Here is a 20,782-nt window from a genome sequence, read left to right as displayed (position 1 = left end):
AGCCGCAAGGCCGTCTGGGGCTCCCCCTGCCCACTCCTGCTTCCCGCTCTCCCTTCTCCCACAGGGGTCAGACCTGCATGGCACGTGAGTGCTTTCCCTGCCCGATCCGGCTTCCTCCACCAGTGTGACTCCCCAGCAAGCTGACTGCAATCCTATCCCCATCTTGGCAACTGCACCCCAAAGGCCCTAAACTGACACAGTTGGGGTACAGATGGCTCCAGCCCCCACCCAGCCCCTGCTAAAGCACCAAAAACAGGAAGAAATACCAGAGAGTGAGAAACATTGTGCTGTATTTAAAGGTTTACATATAATAAATTAATGTTTTTCAAATTTAAAAAAAATACAGTAGTTATATACATAACCTAATTTTAGAAATAATATCAAAAATTTAATTTGTGGTCCTTTGGGGATATGAGGCCCTCCTTCCCTCCCACCCACGAGCAGGCCCTGCCAGACATCAGCTCTGGGAAGCTCTCCAAGGTCACCCCAGGCTGCACTGGGGGCTCTGTCTGTGCTCCCATAGCATCCTAATCTCTGTCAGCAGATTATGACCCCGTACTTTTCACCCCCCATCTCTGCCTCTACCCCAACTCAGCAGTGAGAGGCTGGAGACCTCAGTAAATGGCTTTGGGTCAATCAGTGAATGACTGACTCAGGCATAAGTCCCCAAAAGTATCCCATAAAAGACCCATCTCTACGGTGTTCCTGCAGGTTTACAAAACGCTCCGGACTAGAGACCAGGTGTTTCCTTTCAGTCTGGAGTGAATGTGGAGGTGGAGGAAGGATGCTGCTCTGAGGCCCTGTTACAACCCTTTCTCAAGCCCTGGGACCCAGGGGCACTGCCAGGGCCCCTCACAGGGGGCGGGAGAGATCCTATCCATCTTCTGCTCTGCTTCTGTCCAGGGCAGAAGACCTCTCGGTTACTGGTGAAGACAAGAGGCCCGGCAGCCCCATCTGTTGGGGTGGACCGTGAGCCAGCCCCACCCAGCTGGGCGACAAGGCTGGTCCTCTGGCCGCCAGGCTCTGGGGCGGGATCACCAGCCAGGGACCCTGGGCTGACCAGGGCTCCAAGAGCTGGCACCAATCTTCTCTGGGAGCTTCGAGCGAGACAAGGGCTTTGGCTTCTCTCTCTGGTTCAGGTCCTGTGGGAGATCTTCCAAGGAAGAGATCTCCAAGTCACTCTCATCTTCAGAAAGCTGCAGGGAGGGGAGGGGGAGAAGAAAATGCATCTGACAAGGGAGGATGGACGTGCAGGATGGACATGGGGACAAAATGCAGATTTGGAAGAAAGCAGGAGGGGGATGCTTCTCCTCCTGCCTTCTCATTTCCCTGAGAACCTGCTTCAGAGACTTGGGGTCACAGTAATGCAAACACCCCTGGAATTCCACTGGCCACACCAAGGCAAGCTCCTTGGAGAGGCCTGTAGCAGAGCAGGTTGCTCTTGTTGTAATTTAAACTTTGTCCAGATTTTTTAACTGCCCACAGTGATGGATCTGGAAGCCCAGAGCCTCAACTTCTCCAAATTCCTGAGCTGATGCACCAGGAGCTAACAGGCCCACCCCACCTGCCACAGACTTCTTGTCTAGGGGCTGGGAAACACTCTGACCATAGGAGAATGAGGGGAACTCGAAGTGCCAGGAATCTTTCGGCCTGGAAAGGGTCTGGGCTGGGGCCAACTGAGGATCCCAGAGTGGGCCAAGGTCCCAGGCTGTCCTGAAACCAGAGCCACGGTCACCCCCCCAGAGCTCTCAGTGCCCAGGCCATTTGCCTGGAACGTAAGGCCAACCAATCAGAAACCACCAGGGCCCGGGCAGCGAGCAGCGTCTCAACCTGCTTAGGGCTGTCGGTGTTCTTTCACAACATGGGAAAAGGGATGAATACTTTTTAAATCATTTAGACTCATTACTCGCAAACACACATGGGCTGCATAATAAACCAAACATATTATGTAGTACAAGGTAGGTATCTGGGGTTGGGGGAGTATGCTAGGGAGAACCAAAAAGTGATGGCCCACTATTTCTGAATTTTAGGGCAATAGCATCCCAGGATGCACCTTTTTGATTGAGAAAGGAGTGTAAAGTAACAAGAGCTCGAAATGTTTCTGCCTAAGACAGCAACAGGAGTATGGAAGTTGTTCCCTGATGGGGGGCGGGCAGCGAGGAGGACGGCCTGACGGGAATGGTCTGGGAGGCTGAGCAACTGAGTTCTAAATCTGCTGGCAGCTGGAGCCTGAGAGAGGCAAGGCCATCAAGACATTCTTAGTGATGAGGAATGGCCTTGAATATTTAGTCTAAATATCCCCATTGTGTGTTGTGGCCTACTCTGATGTGCTGTGTGTTGCTACTCCAACACCCCACCCTGTGAAGCAATCTGCTCTGCACACAGCCTTGTGCTGGGGTCCTCAGGGCACGAAGGAAGGGGGAGGGGTTGGCTGTGGGATGAGGCGGAGCTGGAAGAGAGCAGCTACTGCAGGAAGCCAGACACAGAGCTGGGTCCAGGCTCCATCAGAGGCAGGAAGTGGGAGCGTGAGTGGCCCGGAGACACAACCCACTGAGCAGTTGTTCGTATAATGAAACAACAAGCATTGGAAAGTGGCCATCCCTCTACCTGTGCAAGGGCAGAGGGGACAGTGAGGTCACCCGCAGTGTCGCACTAGGGCCCAGGCTGACGCTCGCTGGACCCTCCCTCAGCCCCCACCCCAGGCCCCCAAACTCAGAGCTGGCTCTGTAGGGAATTGCAGGGCAGCCTCCAAGGTCCTACAGCCTACCTGGGGCTTCCCTCCTGGCACAGCAGCCCTCTGTGGCCTGGCATTGGGCTTAGAGAACTGACTGATCTCTCCAGCAGGCTTCTTGGCCGAAGCCTCCAGCTGCTTCTCATGATTTCTGACCATCGACCGCACCAGTGTTCCTGGAAGGCAACCATGGGGAAAAGCCCGGAGTCTGAATGCATCGTCCTTATGGGTCACATCCAGGCTCTGGTGTGGATAAAGGGAGCATGGAAAAGGGTCAGGAGGAAGAAGGAAGGGCAAAGACAGTAAAAGAGGGGCAAAGAGAGAGAGGCCCAGGCCGGCGTGTGCTTGGAACGTCCTGTAAGTGTACTGTGCACTTAAGGACACGGCCGGGTACCCAGGCTTAGGAAGCTGCCCTTCCCTCTCAACGGGAGGCCGGGAGGAATCCCTGCTCAGTTGGTACCTGAACTGCAAGACTAACGTGCAGTTCCTCCTCCAACACCTTCACAGAGAAACGAAGAAATATCATCAATATAAATTCGCACAGGAGGGCTGCAGGCCAGACACGCTTTCTGTGAACTCCATGCAAGAAGGGGGCTAAGCAGTGACTACGTTATCAATGGACTCTGGTGACGTGGGAGAGCAAGGTGGATGTCCAGACCTCAGGACTAGCCAAGAAGCAGGGAGCTAGCCACAGACTTCCAGGATTCAAACATCTGGGGCCTGAACAGAGGTCCGGAGCTACGACAGCCCTCGGCTCATTGATTCATTCAAAAACTGTTTGTTAAGGGCCTAATGTGTACCTCGCCCCTCATTACCCATCTTGTCCGGAAACCTCATTTTACAACAAAGGAACCGAAACCCTTCACAGAAGCACACGCAGGGAGCAAGTGACAGAGGCTGAAGCGTGTCCGAGGACTCCAGACTCCCGGTTCCTAGATATTTACACCCTATCATCTCGTCTGGCAGGTCGTCGGTACTTCTCCAGAGATCTGGTTCTGGTGGTCGATAGACTGGCAGGCTTGGAACACACTGTAGACAAGATGAAGTACCGCAGAATCCATGGACACTGTGGACGTAGCAGATAGAGCTGGGCTTACACCCCAGCGCTTCCACTTACTGACTTTGGAAAGACAAAAGTTCCATATTCTTTCATCTTTGGCTAGAAAATGCAACTGAAGCCAGAAGCTACAAGCCTCTTAACATTTTATAAGAAAACCTTCCTCTCCTGAGGAAGCCAGCCCACCTGAGCCCTTGCCAGGCGTCTGGGCGCTCCCCTCCGAGGTCTCGGTGTCAGACCAGCCCCAGTCAACCTGCGGTCGGGGTGCCAGCCTCGAAGGAACTCTCGGGGGCTGGAGGGACGCATAAGAGCCGGCATCTGCCTCCGAGTCCTCTTCAGAACTGAACGGGGGCGTACTGCTGAGGAAAAGAAGAAACGGGTGGTGTGTGGGCCGGAAGGAAGACGTTCAACGCCACACTTCACCACTTGCAAGCTTGTCTGGTTTGCCCAGAGCCAGCCCTGCTCCCTCCCTGGGCCCAGACGCCAGCCAGGAGTCATCTGGAGAGTGGCAGCCACACCAGCTCCATCAGAAGATGAAGACCCAGCCCCTCCAGCGTGGCAACCGAGGCTTGGGGACAAGTGAGTAAGGGGAGGGTAGGTGTGTCCTGGCTGGGAGCAAAGGACCCCGGTCTCTTCATGGGAGCTAGGGCTGGACCGCACCTGAGGCCCTTCCTGTTCACTTCTGCCTCTGCCCCTCCCCTGTCTGCAGAAGCCTGTGGGGGGCCCAGGACAGGGCGGGAGCCACACCACAGACCCGGGGAGAGCACAGAGCCCGGCTCACCTCAGCCCGGGCCCCAGGGAAGCCGGGGTGCTGGAGGGTCCAGGCGCTCTGGAGCGAGGAGTAGGGGTGGGCCCCTGAGCCAGGCCCGGGCCGTGGCTGCTGCGGCTCTGAAGAGGTGACACGGGGGACTCTGCCGGCTTGGATGACTGTGCCACGTGCAGGGTCCTGGCCTTTGGCTGGGCCTCTTTGGTGACCGGTGTGCTCTGCTGGCTTTTGACTAGAAACACAGGTAATAGTGAGTTTCAGAGCATACCCATGTGGGCCCTCGAGCCCGAGAGGATGCAGAAAGAGGCTCCACACACGGGAAATGGGCAAGTCACTCTGTGCAGAGTACCGTAATAATCACAGCGGATTTAGTAACTTCCCCCACCCCAAGTGTCCTGCTGCTGGCCAGACCTGGGGCCGGGACCCACGGTTTCATCAGCGACCAAGAGAGCAGCTGGTGTTCCAGGGTCATGGCATCGTTTCGGGAGACCCGCGGGAGGCAGCAGGTCTGAAGGGGGTCCAACATGTCTGCAGCTCCCCCGACACAATCCTAGAAGCTGGCCTCGCCAAGGCCACCTACTCCCCTCTCTACCCAACCCAAGCGGCTGCTGCTGGAGTGCAGGCAGCCCTGCAGGAAGGCCCTGCTGCCACCAGAGGGCGCCGGCGGACCACCTGGGCCATCGAGATCCACACACCTGCCTCCCAGAACTCAGCTTGTGCAGGAGTGCTTAAGGCAGGCAATTAGATACAGCCCCTCCAGCTCGCGAATCACACGGGGTGGGCAGTAATGCAGGATTGGCAGTTTTTTTATGGGAAGAGAAGAGGAGAAAAAGTGCATCACAGGGAGTCTGAGTAAGTACTGTTTCATCAAACTCTTACACATGTGGACTGAGCCACAGCATAAAATGCATTTCTTACTGTAGTTCAAAGTTCGAAAAGACGTTCAAAATGCACAGCTCTCGGAGAATGCATGTACACAGAAGTGGGGTTTCTAGGAAAGCGTAAACTGAAAGGAGGGTGAACTTGCTGAGGGAAAATAACAACAGCTACAGTTACTATGCACAGACCAAGCTAAGCACTTTACATCCAACATCCATTTAGCCCCAGACAGGCTTCCAGGGATTCAGGAACTTGCTCAAGACCCACGATTCCATGGAAGTCAGCGGCAGATGCAAACACAGGTCGTCAGTCACCCCAAATCTAGGGCTCTTGCCACTGCCTTGGCTGCATCCCGCAGCTTTGCCCCAAAACAAAAGAGGCATACTCTGAGCAGAGACGGGAGGTGAGCTTTCGTACAGCACTCACGGGGCCTAGAAAGAGAACACGTGGGTGCAGAGCTGGAAGGAGGCCTATGAAATGCCAAGAGGGCAGCGCTCACCTCACAGGTCAGTGACAGGCCCTGGAGAAGGCAGGACCTGAGGCCAGGGAAGCAGAGACAGAAGGTGGGGGCCAGGGGAGGCTCCCACTCCAGGCTTTGGGACCAAGCACTGGAGGGGAGGGGTGCACCTCGAAGAGCAAGAAAACTTTCTCTTCTTTTGGAAACCAGGACTCAGAGGGGCGCTTCCATTCACCCTCCCTCAGGGCCCGTCCCCTCTCCTCCAAGCGGCCCCAGCCTGTGCTTGGCCCTGTCACATCACCTAGTCCTGGCTGGTTTCCAGCTGAGGGAGCAGGCCCCAGCCCAGGTCAACCTCAGCAAATACTGCACTCAAATAAACAAATTAGGAATGAATGAGCATTTGAGGCAGAGGGTTATGTGAAAGGCAGGTTAGCAACCAGGACAAGTACCCTTCACTCTGAGATTTCTGTACAAGACTAAAAACTATCCTTTCCTTAGAGCTTTTAAGGCCAGAAGTTTAAACCAAATATGACAGAGTTACCCAGATCATCGACACAATTTTTACCATATTCTCAAAGCAACTGTCCTGTTCTCTATTTAACATTTTTATATAAAATGACACTTTTAAACATAAAGTACCCACTTCATACTTATGCAAGTAATAATTTCCATGAGCTCTCAGGATTGCTATGTTAGGAATATTTTTCCAACGTACATGAAGAAAAATAAAGATTAAATCTTAAAATTATTGATTCACGTACTAACTAAAATCAACCCTCATAGCCCCCAGAGGTGTGTGGACCACACTCTGGAAACTTCCTTTGCATACAGAGCCCAGGTTGGGTCTGCCTGGACACAAGGAGACAGCAGAAGCGACGTTCCTCTGGTTGCACACGTCCATGACCGAAAGGAGCCTGGGGCATCACCCGGCCTGTGGATCTGAATCTAGGGATGGGGGCTCCTGAGCCAAAGAACACAGTTCCCTTACTCCCTGCGTGCCCTGAGGACAGAGCGCGGAGGGTCCTCGCCCACATACTTCAGCCCTCCACAAGACCCACAGGGCCTTTCCTTGTCACAAATTCCAGGGACAAAGCAGTGGCTGGACCCAGCCCAGGGGACGTCTGAGTTCTGAGGACTTGTCCGCCTGCCAAACTGGCCCAACCGCTGCCCCAGAGCCGAGTATTCACTTGACGGATCCTTGCCTCCACCTGCAGCCGCTGTGCTGACAAGCCTGGTTTATAGAGCCACAAACAGAATGGGCTGCTCTCTGTCGCGGCAAAGCTCAACTTGTGGTCCAAGCAAGTAAAACAGTGCAGAGCTAAGCCGCTGAAGGGGGCAGAGCGTCGGAGCAGGGCCAGCTCAGGGCTGAGCACATCTCTGGTCCTGGTTCTCCTCTGCTTCCCTGAGGGACTCTGGTGCCCACCCCACCCCATCCACAGACTCTGTTTTTCCAACAGAAGACTTTTGGACTCAGCCACCTGGGAGGACCCTATCGTCTGGCCCTTCAGAGCAAAGCCCTGGATGTGAACGGGGGGATTACGCACCCCCTTATACGCAAACAAGCCTGCACCCTCGCAGGCTTGCCCCGAGCAAGCCCACTCGCCAGCTCACCTGGAGCCTCGCCGTCTGGCTGGGACAGCCGGGCCCTGTTCCACTGTCTCTCCTCCTTCACTCTGCTGCTGGCTTCCTTGATGAGCTCCTCCCTCAGACTCAGAAATTCAGAAAACCTCCCCGCCTTTTGCTCCCGCTGGGCTCGCAGGAGGGACTCCAGGTGACGGAGGGTGTGAGCAGGGATTCCCTTTGCATCCTGGAAGACACAGAGGTTCCCTCTGGAGATGGGCTCCCCTTCTCCTTCCCTAAGCCTCTCAAAGCTGCTGCTGGCCTGGGAGTCACTGGGATCAGTGCCGGTGCTTCTGGGAGAGGAGCTGAGCATTACAGCAGGGCGAGCAGGCTGCTGAAAGCAAGGTGGTCTAGGACCCGGGGGCCCCAGCAAAGCACACACAGCAGGATGGTGCCAAGGGGCTACGCACCAGTCCATCGACATCAAGCACACAGGCTCAGGTGGGACATGCTTCTCCACCACCCGACCGAATCCTACAGTGGGGAGACCATGGCTTGCTCCTTTTTGTACCCCCAGGCACTATCGTTATGCTGGACACATTGTCCTCCATGGCTAACAAGGTTTGAAAACATCAACTGCAAAAAACCAAAGCCAGGCACCCTTCCAAAACCTACTGGAACTTGCTTGGGCTTTTGACATCCACCTAGAGCCCATGAGAAATCATTTAAGATTAGAAAAAAATGGTTTAATCAAGTCTGAACGTAAGGCCAGAGTTAGATTGAGCAGTAGTTGAAAACAGTGATTAGGGGGCATCCTTGCTAAATTAAACCTAGGTGTCTGTTTTTTTTTTCTTATTTTACTCTATACACATAGTATTCTCAATGATGTGATGCTCAGCTGCTTTGATAACAAGGTGTGTTTTTTAATAATAGATGTCACTGGGCTTCCCTGGTGGTGCAGTGGTTGAGAATCCACCTGCCAATGCAGGGGACATGGGTTTGAGCCCTGGTCCGGGAAGATCCCACATGCCGTGGAGCAACTAATAAGCTCATGCACCACCGCAGCTACTAAGCCTGCGCTCTAGAGTCCGTGAGCCACAACTGCTGAGCCCGCGAGCCACAACTACTGAATCCCGCACGCCCATGCTCCGCAACAAGAGAAGCCACCGCAGTGAGAACCCCGCGCACCGCAGCTAGAGAAAGCCCGCGTACAGCAATGAAGACCCAACGCAGCCAAAAATAATGCCTTTCATGATAATACGCATACTCTGGTTGAACACGGGCACGTAGGGACAATGGTGTTCAAATGCTAATTTGTACCAGAGCGTTCAGAGCCTGTTCCACCCACAGCCACCTGCCGAGTGGGCATGGCCACGTGTGCCACCGATGATGGACACTTCACCCAAGGGGCCCCTCCAAAGGCCACACTGAGCCAATTAAATTCCCTCTGTCAGAAACAGAGACACAGTCCTTTGGGGCACATATAGTCCCTTTGTCCAGGAGAAGATGGAACATCTTGTTTGATAGTTCCACTGAGACTCTATCCAATTGGAGAGGAGTAATCTGTCAAAGTAATATCCACATATTGTCCACCATCACACCTGGACCTTCAAGCTAAGGCACATCCCCTTATTATTCATTCCTATAGCATCTAATACCTCTCTTGCAGAGCATTTCTCACAATGGTAAGTTATTAAATTTCTGGACAATCATTGTTTAATACCTGAGTTCCCTACCATTTGTAAACTCCATGAAAAAAATTGTCAGTTCTGTCTAATTCATCACTGTATTCTCAGCATCTAGTACACTACTTAGCACAAAGGTGCTCAATAAATATTTGTTGAATATGTGAACAACAACAACAAAATAGAGACGCAGAAGAAAGTAGCCAATGAGTGGAGAGCATGGAGAAGTCAGGACACAGGGTGACATCTCAGGAAGCCATTGCAGGAAACAGAGAAGAGGCCACAGTGCCAGCTGTGCAGGTTTATATTCCTGGATACCAAAGGTGCCCCACTGGAACAAATAAGATGAATAAGCTTACAATGTAAAGAACAATCGACCCTTTGTCAGTTTAAGAATGCCCTGTGTCTAAACGGTAGGTACCGGCCCTGCCACAGTGGCCCTGGAACTCACTCGCTTTATCCCCATGCTTTCCAGCTTCTCCTCCAGGGTGTCCTCCAGGACTGGCCTGAACTGCTTCAGCAAGGTGGGGTTTCGACTGAGAGCTGCCAGCACCTTCTGCTGTCCACTGCGGGAGTCCTCCAGCTCTGCAGCACAAGACAACCACTAAGGTCAGCCTGCGTGCCCGAAACCTCTACTCCCAAAGCCACACGGCACCCAGCCAGGGATCCTGGTCTCCAGCCTGTGCACCCAGGGCCACCAATCCCCTCTGAGTGTCCATCCCCGGGTCCTTCTCCTCCTGGGAACCACTGCTGCAGACCCCCTACCCACCTTCAGGATCCTCATCCCCTGCTGGTCTGGACCTCCAAGATCTGGCTCAGTCCTGTCCCAGGTTAACTGAGAGATTTCAGGCTTTTGACTCACACTTGAGTCCTGACAGCAGTTTGTTCCCTGGGCTCTGGTCTTCACGCCCCACGCCCCCGCCCCAGTTTTATTGAAATATAATTGACATACAGCACTGTATAAGTTTAAGATGTACAACATAGTGATTTGGCTTACATGCATGATGTATGTATACATATACATATGGTGGACAGATAGCTCCCTGCTCCCCTTGGGCTTACTGCCTAAATCAGGCGTTCTCCCTCCAATTGTATACATCAGAATTGCCTGGGTTTAAAGTGCACATTCCCTGGCCCCATCCTCCAGAGAGTCTGATGCCATAGGTCTGGGGAAGGGCCCTGGAATCTGCATTTTAACTTGCCCAGATGATTCTGATGGAGGTGAGCCACAGACTGCACCTTCAGAAATACCGACCCAGAGGGTAACAAAATAAGCAATTACAATAAAATGTGATAACTGCTACAAAGGGGCCATCCCGGGTGAGTCAGGGAAGGCCTCCCAGAAGTGCTCTTCAGGTCCAATGCCGGGGGCCACTGTGGTTACAGATGGACCAGCCTTTTGATTCACTCAGTAGACTTCTACTGACAAGTAATATGGAGCTTGAACAGGCCAGTGCTGAGGACTAAAGAAAACCCTCAAGGAGCTCACAGTCAAGGCGATGACCTTAACCCTGGCTGCCTATTTGCATCACCTGGGCTCCATCCCAAGCTAATTATATCAGAATCTCGGAGGGTGGGCCCCAGGCCTTAAGAGCTGTTTGTGAAACTCCCCAGACCTAACAACAGCCACGCCTAAGAACCAGCTGTTCTAGAGCAGTGGTTCTCAAAGTGTGAGCCACGGCATCGGCACCACCTGTCACTTATTAGAAACGCAGATTCTCAGATCCCAGTCCAACCTACTGAATCAAAAATTCTGGAGGTAGATCCCAGCAATCTGTGTTTTAACAAGCCCCCACTGCCCCTCAGGGTTGACGCTCTTCCATAAAGTTTGCACAGAGCATGAGCCCCAATTTTGGCTGCATGTTGAAATCACTTGCGGAGCTTTAAGTACTCCTGATGCCCGGGACGCCCCTCACCGCGTGCTGTGATTTAGGTAGTAGGGGACTGGCATGGTCCTCCAGAGAGCTGCAAGCAGCCTGGGAGATTCTTAGTGTGCAGCCAGTTGCAGAGAGCCGCGGGCCCCGCAGCGGTCCTCAAACTAGAGCAAGCCCCAGAATGCCCTGGAGGGCGGGTGCAGACAGCGATGGCTGGGCCCTGCCCCAGAAGTTCTGACTCAGTCTGTGTGGCATGGGGCCGAGAATTTGAAAATTTTGCACTTCTAATAAGTTCCCAAGGGATGCTGCTCTGCTGGTCTCGGACTAGGAGTAGACGAGCAAGTGAAGAGGCACAGCACAGCCTGACAAAGGTCTGGGTCCTGCCTGCAACAGGATGGGGCATGGGGGGTGGGGAGAGGTCTCCCTAACTCGCCCTTCTCAGCCTCCTCCTCCTCGAACTCTATGCCCCCACTGGAGGATTTGGTTCATCCCCACTGTGGACCTTGTGTTACTCAAGGTTACATGGAACTCTAATTTTTGCTACTATATCCCAAGGTTAAACGCACTGGGTGGGGAGGGAGGTAGCAGAGGACCGATTAGGTAAATTTTGGTTCATGCATCCAATGGAATACTGAGAAGTCCTGAAAAATTAATGCAGCAGCTCTATATAAAGGGATTGGAAATGACTTCCTAGATACATTGTTAAGCAATAACCACAGAAGAATATGTATACTGTACTCCCATTTAGGAAAAAGGAAAAGAATGCATACATCTATGTGCCTGTGTTTGCACAAAGTATCTCTGGAAAGATGCGTGACAAACCATTAACAATGGAATCTCTGGGCGGAGACTGGATGGCCCGGCAGGAGGGAGACCTACTTCTCACTGTGCACCCTTTTGCTTTTCTTTCCTTCTCCCTTCCTTCCTTCCTTCCTTTTTTTTTTTTTTTTTTTTTTTTTTTGGTCAAAAGCATAGATTACTGTCTCAAAAGTAAACTATTACATTAAAAAACAAAATAAAACACCCCCTGATGAACTCTTTGGTGACACCAATAAAACCCTTTCCTGGGTGCATCTGTTGGGTCGCTCTGGGATTGTCACATCACAGCCTGGCTGGGCAGGCAGGCCTGGTCAGCAGGTTGGCTGTGAGCTCTCTGATCTTTCCTGGGAGCTCCTTCTCCCTGACCCTCTCAGGAGAGTCTATTTTTTTCACTTCTCCTTTGCATCTCCTGGAAACATCTGGTTGAGAGCTCGGCAAACGGAGTGAATAAAAGCAGCAGGTACCCAGGGCTCTGCAGAGGGCGCCGAGGAGGATTCCTGCACATCAGTTAGGTCCTGTGTGATCTGTCTGCAGCACGCTCGCCACGCAGAATAAAACCGCAAAGGTCATTTTAAGCCAACGCAGGGAGGCTGCATCCACTGCTCTGGGTAGTACCAGGCAAGCGCTGGGGCAGGCACCAGACACAGGCTATGCAGCAGACACCGCGCCAAATCCTGACTCCACCACCTGCTGGCTCTGTGACTCTGGGAAAGTCACTGACCCTCTCTGAGCCTGGGTGAACCAGCAGGCTGTACGTTAGTACCTGTGTGTAATGTGCCTGGCAAGCACAGAGTGCTTAAGAAATATTTATTTCATGTCCCTAGTTCCCTTGCCCCAGCCTCAGGTAGCCAGATCCAGTTAAGTAGGGACAAACTAAACAATGAAGAGGGCAGCCCCCAGGGAAGAAAATGGAGCCTCACCTTCCTCGGAAGAGTCCTTCTCCGTGTCCACAGCCTTCGGGCCCTTGCGGATCCCTGAGGAGAGCAGGAGCAGTTAGTGTCTCCAATGCCCGGGACCCCCTCCCCGCCTTAGAGGAAAGCACGGGGCAGCGTGTGAGTGCTGGCCAGACACAGCAAGCCCTCGAGTCGGTCCTCTAGCAGAGAGAGGCAGGATGGAGCAGCTGCCACAACCGTGGACCCTGGAGGCAGAAAGATCAGAGTCCTCGTTCCAGCTCTGCCCCCCAACTAGCTGCACGCGACACGGTAAGTCCTTGAACTTCTCTAAGCCGCAGGCTCCTGATCCAGGAAGTGAGGACAATAATACCCGCCCCACGTTAAATCACGGGGACAATGGATTTGAAGTCCATGGCACACAGCTCCTATTAACGGCACACACCCCAGCCCCAGCACCCAGGAGATCAAGGCCATAGGAATAGTGCCTCTCTGCACTGGTTGCGAGGCTGGGAAAGAAGTGTCTAGCCTCGAGGCAGGGGACGGGGGAGATGTGTGGGTCTGCAAGGAGAGGCAGAAGGGAAGCTACAGGCATAGGGCAGGGGAGGCGGGGTGGAGTAGAAGGGCCAGGTTTCATAAGCAGGGGCGGTCCCCTGTAGGTTACTGTCGCCCTTTAGACGCCAGCGCCTGTGTCCGTCAGACACACACAAGCACGCACACCAGCACGCCGGAGTACCCAAGAGCCGGAGGGCGTACACTCCAGACAGGCCACATTCACACAGATTCGCAGAGATTTGGGGTCAACTCGCTGCACGCTGGAAACAAGGTAAAGTTGGATGGAACTGAATCACAGGCATGGTGAATTAGAAAGAGCCTGTTCGGGAGCCCTGCCTGCTCCATCCATCACTGCCCCCAAGATCCTCCCTCCCCGCTCCCACCTCATGTCTCCACCGTCCTACAGAGACGAGCAGGCCAGGGAGGAAACCCTGCCAGCTGCATGGAACACCTTCAGCACAAACCTGGGCTGGAGCCCTGTCTGTCCCAGAAACAAACGTCTTCTCACCCTCCCCCACCCAGCCAGAGAGCCTGACGCTACAGGTCCCTGAGCTGCTGCCACCAGCCTCGTCCTATACATTGACTGGTGGGGGACAAGAGACAGGAGAGGCCAAGACGATAGCCACGATTGTTACAAACTGCCCCGTACAGACTTACCCTCCACCTTCCTGAGAGACATGGTCTGGATCTGCAAAGATGTGGAACAGAGCAGGTTACAGCCAGCAGGGGACTCTGCTGTGAGCGGTGGCTCTGCCTAGTTCTGTGAAGAAGGGACGGCCAGTGTTTCCATGCCAACCACTGGGAACTGGAGGGAGCTCAGAGTACTCTGCCCCAGCCCCACAATGGCACCAAGGGTGAACAGCAGCAGCCAAGATGGCACCATGCTCCACTTTCCCTTGGTGAGGAGACAAGAATGCCCCTCTTCAGAGAGGGACTGTGGTTTGAAGGGCAGGAGCCCCATGCAAGCAGAGGGGGGCAGGCACACAGGCAGTACTGTCGGTATAATTGGTGGAAATTAGCCAGGGCAAGGGAGGCTCCCCTCCTGCGATGTGGGCATCTGAGCTGAGTGCCCCCTGGGAGGGAGGAGGCATGATGTGGACAGTCACCGACTCTCTGCTCAACCCCTCTTTTCCAGGAAGCGCTTTCTTCTTCCTCCTTCCACATAGCTGCAGACAGGACAGCCCCTTGTGGCAACGAGTCCCCCACACCACAGCCAGGTTTGGGCAGAGAATTCTGGACTGGTAACATGGGAATTCAAGAGCTCTTGCCAGCCAACTGGTTTGAGTTTTGGTTGTCACTGTTTATTTGTTTGCTTGTTTGTTTTGCCATGAAGGGCAGACATGGAGTGGAAGCTGACCTTCAGAGTAAAAGAAAAAATCGAAGCAGATACAGAGAAAGGAACAGAGACACACAGCAGAGGAAAACTCCTGACTACACTCATGTCTCTGGTCCCAGTTTATTCCTAGACTTAGCTGCACCCCTGCCTCGAGCTCTCTGAGACACCCTGTCTACCCTTATGACAAAGCCCCTCTTCTGCTTAGGCTCGAGTTGTTTTTCTTTACCTACTGATGAATGACTCATCCAGCGTCCATTTCTAACTATTCCTCCTTTGCTTACCTCTACCCTAGAAAGTATAAAACTAATTATTCCCTTTCTAACCTTCCTTGCAACTATAGTTGCCCATGTAACACAGCTTTGAACCGTAAAATATAAGTAGAAGTCTTGGGAAAGAGCCTTTTCATCAACTGCTTCCATTGGATATGACTGTGATGGTTGGGGCTATGGCAGCCATCTTGCAACTATGAGAGTCAAGCATGAGAACAAAAGTCAATATGCTGAAGATGGTAATTAAAAAAAAGAAAAAAAGGAAAAAAAACAGAGTCTGGGTTTCCAATGGCATAATCCTGCAGCTAAACCAAGGCCATCAACTGTCACCTCTTTTGGTGTTACAATAAAAATAAACCCCTGTTAACCTATTCTGCTATGTTTAGCCAGTGGGTTCCTAACTGAAACATCTGCAAACAAGAGTTCTGGGTAACATAAGGAGGAAACCTCCAGACTGGACCTGAGGCGGCCACAGCTGTGAGGAGTTAAGTGTACTGGGGGAGAAACAGTAAAAAGAAAAGCAGCAGGGCCATGGGTTAATAAGATATGTTGACGGTGAAGTATAGCTGGGAGAACAGAAAGGCACAAATAGCAAGAGGTACAGGAACAGTGGATTAGACAGTGACAGTGGGTGCTCAGCCCAGGGAAGCTGTGTGGAGGGTGGTATCAGACCCATGGCAAAGGACCTGAGGCCACAGGAGGGCCCAGCTGGGGATAGATACACGTCTCCACCGACCTGGGGCTCAGAAGGGGGAGCTGAGCCCAGGCTGGGCAGAGAGTGATCCGCATTAGATGAAGAGTCACAGGCGCCAGTTCTAGGAGAGGGTGCTTAGTGAGTGACGCCTTTTCATCACACTAGTTTATCTGACAACTTCATCAGAGGCAGTCAATTTATGAAAAAGGAATTAGTTAAGAAATGATGTCTGAGAACACAGTGAAAGGGGTACACGCTTTGCATTCCACCTGCCTGGCGAGGGTTGAATCTCACCCCTGTCATTTATAACGTGCCCCGTGTGGACTCAAGTGAGGCGCTTAACTTCTCCTGCCTGTTTCATCATCTGTCAAATGAAGATGGGGAGAAGGTAATGTCTACCTTGAAGGGCAGCAGTGAGGCTTACACGGAGGAATAAGCAAAGTATCAACCAGGTGCTGGTCCTCACACGGTCTCTGGTGGTACCGTGAACCCACTAACACCGGACAGCAGGCACGTCTTCAGCATCCTCATCACTTTCTGCCCCTCAAATCTGAGTACTCTTCTCTCTCCTCAGAGTCTGACTAATGAGACTAGTGCCGAAAAGTCCAGAAGAATCTAAGGAAATCCTCGCAGGGAAGAGGCCTAGGGCTCCAGGTCCTGGCTGGGAGGAGGGACACACCTACCATCTCCTCCTGGGAGGCGATGAGCCTGGTTTGTTCCTGGAGCTGGGCGCGAAGGGCAGTGATCTGGCGCTGGGCCTGGATAGCTGCTTTCCTCTGATCCTGAGACAGGGAGGCCTGGAGCCTCTCGTTCTGCTCCTGCAGCTGGTGGCACAGGAAGGTCGGTCAGTCACATGTCTGCAGGGACCTCTGAGTGCCCAGTGCTTGCAGGGCCTGCACCTGTAGGCAAACGCTGGTCGGGGTTTCACCTGAAGCAGGTGGAGTGTCTCCAGACCTGGGCAGGTGGCTTTCTAACAAGACTGACTTCCTTCCCATTTGAGAACATTTCAAGTGGTGCCTGAGGAGAAGTGAGAATTGAATGGAGGTCCCTAAGGTCAGGGCCAAAGGCTCCCTGTCAGGTGTGCCACCCACTGAAGGACAGTCAGGTAAGTTGAGGTCATTCGAAAATCATCAAATGGATGTTTTTAGGTGAAGACAAAAGGTGAAGGAAATGCGGTCTAAGAGCAGAGAGAAAATGACACTTTATTTTTAAGTAAAACCTCTGATGCAAGAGCAGACAGAAAATGACACTATTTGTTTATCTTTGCATAAAGAACCTCTAGAAGAATACAAGAAAGCAATAAAAGTGGTCACCTGTGGGGTGGGTGTCGGGGACAGGTAGATGGAAACGGAGCGGAAGTAAGACTTCACTCCATGTACCGTAATAGAGTTCTTCTGCTTTTGGAACAAACTTGAATGCATTTCCCATTTTTAAATGTTTCAAATAAGATAAACCCATCAGATGGGAATTACTGGAACGGGGGGCTCCATCCTGCGCCAGACTTAGGTCTAAGCGCCTTCCCCTTCTGAGCTTTCTGCAGCAGGACCTGGGGCTCCTGTTAACCGGCTTCCTCCTCAGCTTGCCTCCTTGTCAGGGACATTTTTAGAGAAGCTGTTTTCTCTGCCCTGAGGCCTGTTGCTCTCTGCCCACTGGTCTCAGTGTCTGAACTGAGCTCCATTTGAGCTGCCCGTGAACTATCACTGAGGTCCACAGCCACCAGGGTCTCTCCTGGTTGGAGTTTCAAAGGAGGGCCCAAACACAGAATGCCAGGCAGCTCTCTGAGTTTTACAGCTCAACCCTCCTTGGAGCACCTTACGGGGTCACTGCAGAGGAAACCGCAGAGAAAGGATGTGTTGGATTCAGAAGAGAAGGCCTGGAGGGCCCTGCTCCCTGCCAGGGAAGCTGCTGTCTGGGCGGCCGACCCCTCTGTGTATTGATGGGGGTCAGCACCCAGGAACAGTATCAGCAAAAAATTATTATCTGCCAACCAGTTCAATGGCGGGGGGGGGACAAAGGATGGGGAGCTGAAGGATGAGAGGAGGTCGTGGGAAACCAGGCTCCCCAAAACGGTCCAGTGAGACCTACCTCTCTCTTCTGAGATGCATGCTCTTCCTGCAATGCCTTCATTTTTCTCTTCCATTCTGTTTTCTGAAAAAGATTAAATGCTTATCAAGTGGGCCCCTCTAGATATTAAAATATACTATAAAGCTACACGAGTAGTAGAAAAACCAGACAAAGATGGGGAAAAAATGGAATCTTAGTCTGGGGGAAGATGGATTATTGACAAATGGTGTTCAAACAAGTAGTTAACTGCCTGAAAAAAAATATGAACTTGGATCCTTATTTCATATCTTAAACGAAAATAAATTCTAGGTGGTCAAAGATTTCAACTTAAAACATGTAAGTGACGTCAGCAAGATGATGGACCAGGAGGTCCCAGCTCTCAAAACACCCACAGATGAGACCTTTTTATGGGAGCCTGGGAATCCAGCTGAGAGGTCCCAGCACCTCGGTGAAGCAAAAAAACCCAAGAATAGACACACTGAAGAGGGGAAGAAGAACAGTTTTCACCTCACCCGTGTCACCCCTCACCCAAGGCGGCACAGCTCAGTGCCAAGAGAGACCCCCTCAGCCCACAATCTCTCCCATGGGGCCAGTGAGAGCAAGTGAGCACCCAACTGCCCCAGCCTTGAAGGATGCTGCCCAGGAGGCCCACTTCTGCCTCACCCCACCCAGAACTGAGGGAATCAGCACAGCTGACTCGGCTTTTGGTACTGGCATACGGATCTCAACACCAGCTTTAGATCCTACTGGCTAGCTTGTGGACAGCGGAAGGTGTGGAGAAGGAAAAGTAGAAGTGTAGACTACTTGTATGCAATCAAAGTTAAGTTGTTTTTGGCTTAAAACAGAGTGCTGTAATTATAAGATGTTTTATATAATCTAATACTAATCACAAAGAAAAAACCTGTAGCAGATATACAAAAGATAAAGAGAAAGGAATCAAAGCATACCATGACAAAAAAATCATCAACTCACAAATGAAGACAGCAAGAGAAAAAGAAAGGGACAAAGTAACTACAGAACAGTCTGAAAACCATTAACAAAATGGCAATAGAAAATCCTTACCTATCAGTAATTACTTTAAATTTAAATGGATTAAATTCTCCAACCGAAAGATCAAAAGTGGCTAAATGGATTTTTAAAAAAAGATCCAACTATATGTTGCATACAAGAGACTCAGGTTAGCTTTAAGGACACACATAGGCTGAAACTGAAGGGATGAGAGAAGACATTTCATGCAAATGGTAAACAAAAGAGAACAGGGTACCTATACTTATATCAGACAAAATAACTTTAAGTCAAAAACTGTTACTAGAGACAAAGAAGGTCACTACATATTGATAAAGGGATCAATTCATCAAGAGGATATAACGACTGTAAATATACAGTCAGCCTTCCATATCCATAGGTTCCACATCTGTGTATTCCACATCCATGGATTTAACCAACCATGGATTGAAAATATTTGGAAAAAAGTTCCAGAAAGTTCCAAAAGGCAAAACTTGAATTTGCCTCATGCTGGCAACTATTTACATAGCATTTATATTGTATTACAATATTTACAACTAGTTACATAGAATTTACATTGTATTAGGTATTATAAGTAATTAGAAGTAATCTATAGATGATGTAGAGTATATGGGAGGATGTGCAAAACATAAGGGACTTGAGTATCTGAGAATTTTGGTATCCATAGCAGGTCTGGAACCAATCTCCTATGAATGGATACTGAGGGACGACTATATACTCACTCAACATAGGAGCACCTAAATATATAAAGCAAATATTAACAGAACTGAAGGGAGAAATAGACAGTAATACAATAATAGTAGGGGATTTCAACACTCCACTTTCAACAATGGATATATCATCCAGACAGAAAATCAATAAGTAAACAATGGACTTGAACAGCACTATAGACCAAGTGTACTGAACAGACATACATAGAACATCCCGTCCAAGTGGCAGAGTACACATTCTCCTCAAATGCCCAAAGAACATTCCCCAGGACAGATCACATGTTAGCCCACAAAACAAGTCTTGCCAATTTAAGCTTGAAATCATATCAAGTTAATCTTTTCCAACCACAATGCTATGAAACTAGAAATCAATAATAGGAGAGAAACAGGATAATTTACAAATGTGTAGATATTAAACAACACATTCCTGAACAAAGAAGAAATCAAAAGAGAAACAAAAAAATAACTTGTGACAAACAAAAATGGAAACACAACATACCAAAACTTCTGGGATGCAGCAAAAGCAGTTCTACGAGGGAAGCTTACGGTCATAAAATTTTACATTAAGAAAAAGGAAAGATCTCAAATAAATAACCTAACTTTATACCCCAAGGACCTAGAAAAAGAAGAATAAACTAAACCCAAAGTTAGCAAAAGGCAGGAAGTAATAAAGAGTAGATCAGACATAAATGAAATAGAGAATAGAAAAACAATAGACAAGATCAACAAAAGTAAGAGTTAGTTTTTGAAAAGATAAACAAAATTGACAAATCCTTGGCTAGATTAAGAAAAAAAGAGAAGTCTCAAACATATAGAATCAGAAATAAAAGAGGAGACACTACAACTGTTATAACAGAAATGCAAAGGATTACAAGAGATGTCTATAAACAGTTACATACCAATAAATTGGATAACCTAGAAAAAATAGACAAGTTCCTAGAAACATACAACCAACCAAGACTGAATCATAAAAAAATAGAAAATCTGAACAGACCAATAATGAGTAGGGAGATTGAATCTGTGGTCAAAAATCTCCCAAAAAAGAAAATCCCAGAACTGGATGGCTTCACTGGTGAATGCTACCAAATGTTTAAAGAATTAATGCAAATTCTTCTCAAATTCTTCCCAAAAATTGAAGAGGAAGAAACTTCCAAACACATTTTATGAGGCCAGTATTACCCTTGTCAAATGCCAGAGAAGGACACTACAAGAAAAAAAATTATAGGCCAATATCCTTAATGAACATAGATGCAAAAATACTCAACAAAATACAAGCACATTAAAAGGATCATACAACATGATCAAGTAGGATTCATCCCCAGGATACAAGAATGGTTCAACATACATAAATCAATACATGTGATACACTACATTAACAAAATAAAGGATAAAATTATATGATCATTTCAA

The 20,782-nt window shown here is 50.3% G+C and overlaps 1 protein-coding gene across 8 annotated transcripts in view; it reads right to left on the bottom strand.

Annotated features, from left to right (window-relative positions):
- Positions 1 to 292: 292 nt before the first annotated feature.
- DZIP1L (DAZ interacting zinc finger protein 1 like) overlaps positions 293 to 20,782 on the bottom strand; it is a 46,447-nt gene continuing 25,957 nt past the window's right edge. For 6 of the 8 annotated variants that reach the window (XM_061194621.1, XM_061194619.1, XM_061194622.1 and 3 more), the window contains 10 exons: positions 17,658 to 17,720; positions 16,256 to 16,396; positions 13,931 to 13,961; positions 12,749 to 12,802; positions 9,587 to 9,720; positions 7,502 to 7,697; positions 4,570 to 4,786; positions 3,975 to 4,147; positions 2,768 to 2,907; positions 293 to 1,196 (listed from right to left, as the gene is read on the bottom strand). In XM_061194621.1, coding sequence (XP_061050604.1) covers positions 1,035 to 1,196; positions 2,768 to 2,907; positions 3,975 to 4,147; positions 4,570 to 4,786; positions 7,502 to 7,697; positions 9,587 to 9,720; positions 12,749 to 12,802; positions 13,931 to 13,961; positions 16,256 to 16,396; positions 17,658 to 17,720 — 1,311 coding nt within the window. In that variant the 3' untranslated portion in view covers positions 293 to 1,034. Of the gene's footprint in view, positions 1,197 to 2,767; positions 2,908 to 2,927; positions 3,798 to 3,974; positions 4,148 to 4,569; positions 4,787 to 7,501; positions 7,698 to 9,586; positions 9,721 to 12,748; positions 12,803 to 13,930; positions 13,962 to 16,255; positions 16,397 to 17,657; positions 17,721 to 20,782 lie in introns of those variants that run through there. The other 2 variants (XM_061194616.1, XM_061194620.1) reach the window with 2 other exon arrangements.

Source organism: Eubalaena glacialis, chromosome 6, assembly GCF_028564815.1.
Source record: "Eubalaena glacialis isolate mEubGla1 chromosome 6, mEubGla1.1.hap2.+ XY, whole genome shotgun sequence".
Classification (NCBI taxonomy): domain Eukaryota; kingdom Metazoa; phylum Chordata; class Mammalia; order Artiodactyla; family Balaenidae; genus Eubalaena; species Eubalaena glacialis.
This window is presented reverse-complemented; position numbering and strand designations above follow the sequence as displayed.